We start from the raw sequence: 7,842 nt of genomic DNA, 5'->3' as shown, positions 1-7,842 counted from the left end.
GGAGTCATGACTACTCTGAAACGTTGGATTTTATCTTTTTTATCGTTCGTTTTTACTGTTTCAGGCTTAGAGGAATCTCTTTTAATAGTAAAGATTTTTATGAGCTCCTAACACTCGGCTTACAGCTGTCACTTCTTCTCAGTGATTACTGGCAGTTGCAACCAAAATTAAAGTTTTATACCAACAACTGCATCCCACGTAAACGTCCTCAGGCGTCTTGTTGAAGATGTATCTGAAATGATTTTGCTGACTTTAACGTTTTGGTAAATCACCAAGTGTTCCCGGTATGAGTTCGTATGCAAGGTAATGGTAATAGCGAAGCTTAGGGGCCAAAGCGAGCGAGCAGAGCACCATGGGTAAGATTTTTTGAAACTCTATCGATGCGAGAAATTTTGGTTAAAGTGTCAGCGTTCGCCAGTACAGACTGTCAGGGTGAAAATGGGGAGGCAAGACAGCCTTTGAGGACGGGAGTGTTCGGGCAATTTTCTTTGTAATAATAATAATAATAAAAACATGGTGGCCGTTTAAAGCGTACTTCTTTAATACTGGACATCTATGTTATGTTCAATTGACAACTCTCAAAATAAGGTATCTGCTGACCAGTATCACGTGACCACATTGCGGGCTCAAGTTTACATCTCATCAAGTTCAGCTTTTTTAGAGTTGACGGCTGACTAGGTACTGGTTTTAGGTTGGATCGCAGGCTCAAGCCACGTTAACTCACCTAAAGATAAACGAAAATTTGGTTTTATCAACGGAGTTGATAATGTAAATTGGCCACCGTACAGAGATTCTGAAAGCTGACGTTTCGAGCGTTAGCCCTTCGTCAGAGCGAATCGAGGGATTATGGGTTACGTGTAGTTTTTATAGTAGAGTAGGAGCTACGCTATTGGTGGTAACATGGCAACGTGAAAAATAGGAATATATTAGTTAAATGAAAAGCGTTCGTTAATACCGTGAGGATTTAGGGTGCCGATTTGAAAGATGAACTTTTGTTCCAGATTTTTGCGGCTTTCCGTGGTACCTAGATGTAGGGAAAGGCCGCAGCTAGCCATGTGTTTTTTGGAGTGGTTAGGCAGATTAAAATGGCGAGCGACTGGCTTGGATGCATCCTTGTCATTCTTCTCAACATCGCGAAGGTGTTCGCGGAATCGGTCACCTAGTCGTCTACCTGTCTCACCAATGTATAATTTATTGCATAACGTGCAGGTTATGCAAGAAATAACATGTGCGGAGGTACATGTGAAACGATCGGTGATCTTAACAGATCGTTTAGGTCCCGTTATCTTGCTAGTGTTAACAATGAAAAGACAAGTTTTGCATCGTGAGCGCGCGCATTTGAAAGTGCCGGGTTGCTCGTTAGTTTTGAGCGCGCTTCTAACTAAAAAGTTGCCTACGTTTTTGTCGCGTTTGAATGAAATAAGCGGAGGTTGCGAAAAGATTCTTCCAGTCTCGGGATCATTTTGGAGTAATTTAAAATTACTAAGAATGATGCTTTTGACTGCGTGATTATGAGGATGGAAAGTGAGGGTGAATGGAATTCTGTCATTCTTATCTTTTTGTGACGTTTGTAGTGATGACTGTCGATCAAATTGTTGGGCGCGATGATGGCCCGCTTTGACCACAGAGACAGGATAGCCACGTTTTTCGAAGAACTGGCACATCTCCTCTGATTTGCTGGAAAAATCGGAGTCATCACTACATAGACGTCGAAGTCTAAGAAATTGAGAATAAGGGATGGAGTTCTTGACATATGATGGATGTGACGATGAATACAACAAATAACTGTGTGAATCCGTACGTTTGTAGTGCACACTAGTACATAGCACGTTGCCTCTAATAGAAACTTTGATATCTAGAAAAGCCAATGAAGTTTCCGAAATTTCCCAGGTATATTTAAGAGCCGGATGAAAAGAGTTGACGGAGGTTATAAATTGATCGAGTTCTTCTCTGCTGGATGAAATAGCGCCGATGCAGTCGTCGATGTAACGGCCGTAGAGTTCAGGTTTGGGGCCGTTGTACTGATTAAAAAATTGGTGTTCAACATATCCTACAAAAAGATTGGCATAGCTAGGTCCCATTCTTGTGCCCATCGCTACACTATTAATTTGTTTGTAATAGTTGCCGGCGAATGAAAAACAATTAAGCGTTAAAACTAGTTCGGCAAGGCGGAGGAGCGTTTCCGAGCTAGGTTCTTTGACAGTGCGTTGATCGAAAAAGTATTTAAGTGCTTGAAGACCTTCGCTATTAGGAATGACTGTGTATAGAGATGTAATGTCCATGGTGAAAATAAGTTTGTCTTGGCCGGAGAAATTGAAATCGCGGAAAATTTGTAGTGCGTGTGTACTGTCTTTAATGTATGATGGCAAAGATTTGACGATAGGCGTCATAATCCTGTCTAAGTAGCTAGAAATGAGTTCGGTGGGGCAACTACAGGCAGGAACAATAGGGCGACCTGGGTTGTTGGGTTTGTGAATTTTAGGCAAGAAGTAAATGCACGAAGTTCTAGGGGTGTTGATGATGAGATTAGTGGCAGTGTCCGGTAATTCTTGATTAACTATAAGATTTTGAATGGTGTCTTTGACAACTTTTTGATTTTTGGAAGTGAGATCTTTAGGGATTTTGGCATAAAACGAGGTATCCGAAAGTTGCCGCAAAGCTTCTTTTTGGTAAAGGTCGGACCGCCAAACAACTACCGCACCGCCTTTGTCGGCCGATTTGACAACTATGTCTTTGCGTTTACTAAGATTTTTAAGCGCCGCCCACTCTTCCGAGGAAAGGTTGGAAAATTTAGTGTTGCGATTGAATTTAAGTTTGTGAATGTCGTGACGGCATTTTTTGGTGAAAAAATCTAAAGAGGCAAATTGTCCCTCTGGGGGAGTCCATTTGGATTTGCGAACCAGAAGTGTTTCAAAAATATCTTTATTAGAAGTGTCCGAATCATCCTCTTTGTCGTGAAAAAAGGCTTTTAACTGAACGCGGCGAAGGAATTTTTCGACATCTTGCTTAATAGAAAATTCGTTGGTGCGTTTGGTAATAGGGACAAAATTTAGGCCCTTACTGAGAACAGATTTCTCTGGGTCAGTAAGCGGGAGAGTACAACGGCCCCAAACCTGAACTCTACGGCCGTTACATCGACGACTGCATCGGCGCTATTTCATCCAGCAGAGAAGAACTCGATCAATTTATAACCTCCGTCAACTCTTTTCATCCGGCTCTTAAATATACCTGGGAAATTTCGGAAACTTCATTGGCTTTTCTAGATATCAAAGTTTCTATTAGAGGCAACGTGCTATGTACTAGTGTGCACTACAAACCTACGGATTCACACAGTTATTTGTTGTATTCATCGTCACATCCATCATATGTCAAGAACTCCATCCCTTATTCTCAATTTCTTAGACTTCGACGTCTATGTAGTGATGACTCCGATTTTTCCAGCAAATCAGGGGAGATGTGCCAGTTCTTCGAAAAACGTGGCTATCCTGTCTCTGTGGTCAAAGCGGGCCATCATCGCGCCCAACAATTTGATCGACAGTCATCACTACAAACGTCACAAAAAGATAAGAATGACAGAATTCCATTCACCCTCACTTTCCATCCTCATAATCACGCAGTCAAAAGCATCATTCTTAGTAATTTTAAATTACTCCAAAATGATCCCGAGACTGGAAGAATCTTTTCGCAACCTCCGCTTATTTCATTCAAACGCGACAAAAACGTAGGCAACTTTTTAGTTAGAAGCGCGCTCAAAACTAACGAGCAACCCGGCACTTTCAAATGCGCGCGCTCACGATGCAAAACTTGTCTTTTCATTGTTAACACTAGCAAGATAACGGGACCTAAACGATCTGTTAAGATCACCGATCGTTTCACATGTACCTCCGCACATGTTATTTCTTGCATAACCTGCACGTTATGCAATAAATTATACATTGGTGAGACAGGTAGACGACTAGGTGACCGATTCCGCGAACACCTTCGCGATGTTGAGAAGAATGACAAGGATGCATCCAAGCCAGTCGCTCGCCATTTTAATCTGCCTAACCACTCCAAAAAACACATGGCTATCTGCGGCCTTTCCCTACATCTAGGTACCACGGAAAGCCGCAAAAATCTGGAACAAAAGTTCATCTTTCAAATCGGCACCCTTAATCCTCACGGTATTAACGAACGCTTTTCATTTAACTAATATATTCCTATTTTTCACGTTGCCATGTTACCACCAATAGCGTAGCTCCTACTCTACTATAAAAACTACACGTAACCCATAATCCCTCGATTCGCTCTGACGAAGGGCTAACGCTCGAAACGTCAGCTTTCAGAATCTCTGTACGGTGGCCAATTTACATTATCAACTCCGTTGATAAAACCAAATTTTTGTATACTACTTCCCCACCGACGCAGCACCACAGTTTCTTTAGAAACTACCCCTTCATTCTAAAGATAAACGAGGCTTAATTTTTGTGAACTTTCTGTGGCTCCACGCGGCTACACGACCATACCACGTGAACTAAAGTTCTTAACAGTCGACACTTTTCTTGTTCACGTGGAAAACGGTTTGAAAAATATAGATCTCTTCATGGAAAGTGCTGACGTACGGCATTTAGGCACGAGTTTGTTTTCACAAAAAGAACGAGCGAAGCTCTGCGAGCGAGTGAGTCTTGAGAAAACAAACTAGTGCGTAAATAACGTACATTATTATATACGGGGCAAAATTACTGAATGCTGATTGGCTGAGACGGAGGGCATTTTTCCTTAATCACGAGGGCAATTTTGGTAATCAAGAGGGCATGATTACTTGATCCTGATTGGTTAACGAGTTGCTTATGCAGAGCAAGCGAAGTTAAAAGAGAATCTTCTTCCAGATTAAACTACCTTTTTTCCACATATTAAAGACATTTTAAGCGCTATTTGTGTTGACAGCAACGATTTATTGAATTGAACTTTAACCGAATGTGAGCGTGCTGACTGTCATTTGTCGCGGCACTGAACGGGCTTCCCTCAATGATTTTGCCCTTTATGTGATAAACGTGTAATCGTAATGTGTTCTCGTGCAATTAAGGATTAATTTTACTTGTATTTTCAGAGAACCTTGAAAATACGTGTGAAATTAGTCCTTAATTACTACCGGGTCCATGCGATTAGTATAGGTAATCGCATGGGGAGGAGCCTTGAGCCATTCCTGAAAGTATAAGCTTAAGCCTTTTTTGTACTTTTGGTACGAAAGTTTTCCCCCTCCGACAGCTTACGCAAAGAGAGCTTGAATTAACCAGTGGTATGTTTTGACAAATCACTTCTGATTGGACCAAACGCTTTTTGCGCGTGCGAGAGAGCCATTTTGCTGCTGTGAAGGCTATCTGAATTCTTAAGCGGGATTTCGTATGAAGAAAACTGTGAGTCAGTAGGTATGTAATAAATGTAATAAATATTTTTTTCATGCATTTTTTGCCAGTTTCACTCAAAAAGGATGATTCCGAAAATTCGATTTCTGGTCGGAAAATGCATGACTGTGATGGTATTTGGTAACCTACTCAGTATGGCGGTACACTCTTCTTGGGGATATTTATTATTTCTCCACCTCTTCTTCTTGCAACTCTTTTGAGATTGTTTTATTTGGTTTTCTTTATTTTATTGCTTTTCCTCAAGGCTAAACAAAGAAAATCAAAATCTTTTTATCTCGTAAATTCGTTGTTTAAGGAAGGTGCCTACTAATTCAAACGTATTTTTCCCGATTTATGAATATGCGGGAAAGGCAGATCTTAACAAGTGTTATTGAAATCCAAAAAGAAAATTAGGGGTAACCACGCATTTTGGAAATATAATTAATCAACAATATTTGTAAATAACTTTAAAATACAAAGCAATGTATGGCGTTCTTTTCCAGATTGAAGCTTAATTATGTCTGAAAAATGCATGGTTACCCCCAGTTTTCTTTTTGGATACCAAGAGCACTTGCTGAGTTTTGCTTTATCTGTATGGTTTTAAATCGCGCAAAAATATCCCTGTATTAATAAGCACCAGGAAACCCGAGTATCTTGAGGTGCGCAAAACGTATGCGCAATAACAGTAGGCACTGTACTTATGTAAGGCCAGTAAGAATAAATAACCCGGGAGGTCTGCTTTTAGGCTTGACTAAATCTTTTTTTTTTTTTCCTATTGCAGACATAAATGAATGCGAGAAAGGAAACGTGTGCGGTAAAGGGGGAGAGTGTGTTAACATGATTGGATCTTATCTTTGCGTGTGTTTCTCCAAAGGCTTCACTTATGACCCAAAACTGGGGAGCTGTCTTGGTAAGAAACTATGAAGTTGTTAGAATATGTACACGCATACTTACATTCTGGTTGATCAGGCAATTACTGTATGGCCGCCATAGGCTATTGCGTCGTCGTGGAAGAAAATAGGTTTTGATCTTGCTTTGTGATGACTCTAATTATTTTAAATTATGTGTAGTTCCGCGAGCTGTTCAAGTTAGCTTTACCATTAGCCTGTTCCAGGCTCCCAGATAGTAGAGAAAGGGAATCGTGGAAACTGCGCACGCAAAACGGATGGGTGCCAACTCCTACCACGCTCCCGTAGATCTTTTGTTTTTCGTTTCCTTGACTATCTGGGGGTTTGCAACAGGCTGCCTTTATTATTTCCCTGTTACGTTATAGATGCTGGCCTCTGTTCATAAAACTGTTTTAGTGAATCTAAGTGGTGTTTAGCTAGGACGTTTATGGGTATTTCCCTTGTTTAATTGATCGTGCCTCCCATGTGAAATACACGGACAAGACGTTTGTCTCTATTTGCTCTACATTTGATCTGACCAAAAAATTACTGCACCTCAAATATTCAAAAGAACGACAGTGCGTCTTAATATCTGTTGCCATTATCGTCTTTTTAAGATGCATAGGAATACAAACTGATCAAGGCATATATTTCGCCATTCCTTTCAGCCCCCACTGATCTCTGTAGCTGGTCGATAATAGAGCCATCTATGTACCCTCTACTAATTTTCCAGTGGTCGATAAAATGGCTGATAATATTTTTGTCTTTGTTTGTTTAAACAGGGTCCTTTACGGCTGCAGCAGGATCTAAAATGTACCTTTACTCTCCTGTCATTCTTCTCACTGGTTTCTTTCTGAAGTTTGCTTTCCGCTTTGCTCATTTTTGAGTCTTTTTTTTGTTTCTACTGGAATCAGGCTGTTCCTAGCAAAACGGTTATCTTCTTCTTCTTTTTTTTTTCACTGAAGCATGGTCGAAATTTCAAAAAAAGAACATTCTTGTTACTATTTTCTGTCAACACAAACTAAAATGCCGAATAAGATCATTTACCGAATACCATTTCTGTGGTTTAAAGAGAGTGTTTTTAAAGACAGTAACGTGGCATTGTAAATTTTTTATCTTACATTCTGGTGTATTTTTGGTTTTTTGCTGGCCAGTTTTCAACAAAACGTGTATGAGTTATTAATTCATTCCTTGATTTCAATAAAGGTCTTAAGTTCCACGGAAACGATTCCTTTATATCTAACTTGCGTCGATCACTTGTTTGTTTTTATTTGGCATTTATTTCTGGCAATTTCTACTTCAATACCCAAGGAGGGGAGGAAGGGGGGGGGGGGGGGTTGGAGTGGGTTATCGAATGTGACAACTTACCTCTTTAGAGAAGAGACTTAACTGATTTTATTTCATGAATCACACATTTTCTTTTGTTATTCAACATCCTTTATTTAACTTACATACTTCATGAACATTTAACTAACTGAAAGTCCGGGGAGGGCTTGATAATGTAGCAGGGAAGAGCGGGGCTGATGAATTGAATAAATTGCTAATTATAAATGCAAGGGCAACATCTATAT

The 7,842-nt window shown here is 40.3% G+C and overlaps 1 protein-coding gene across 1 annotated transcript in view; it reads left to right on the top strand.

Moving 5' to 3' along the window:
• The window catches only part of LOC138013336 (latent-transforming growth factor beta-binding protein 1-like), an 89,358-nt gene extending 81,895 nt beyond the window's left edge, over positions 1–7,463 (top strand). The window contains exons 11-12 of the mRNA XM_068860384.1: positions 6,166–6,294; positions 7,054–7,463. Coding sequence (XP_068716485.1) covers positions 6,166–6,294; positions 7,054–7,157 — 233 coding nt within the window. The 3' untranslated portion in view covers positions 7,158–7,463. The remainder of the gene's footprint in view (positions 1–6,165; positions 6,295–7,053) is intronic.
• The last annotated feature ends 379 nt before the right edge of the window (positions 7,464–7,842 follow it).

This window comes from Montipora foliosa, chromosome 1 (assembly GCF_036669935.1).
Source record: "Montipora foliosa isolate CH-2021 chromosome 1, ASM3666993v2, whole genome shotgun sequence".
NCBI lineage: Eukaryota > Metazoa > Cnidaria > Anthozoa > Scleractinia > Acroporidae > Montipora > Montipora foliosa.
The sequence above is the reverse complement of the archived record's forward strand: the minus strand, read 5'-3'. Positions and strand labels throughout refer to the sequence as shown.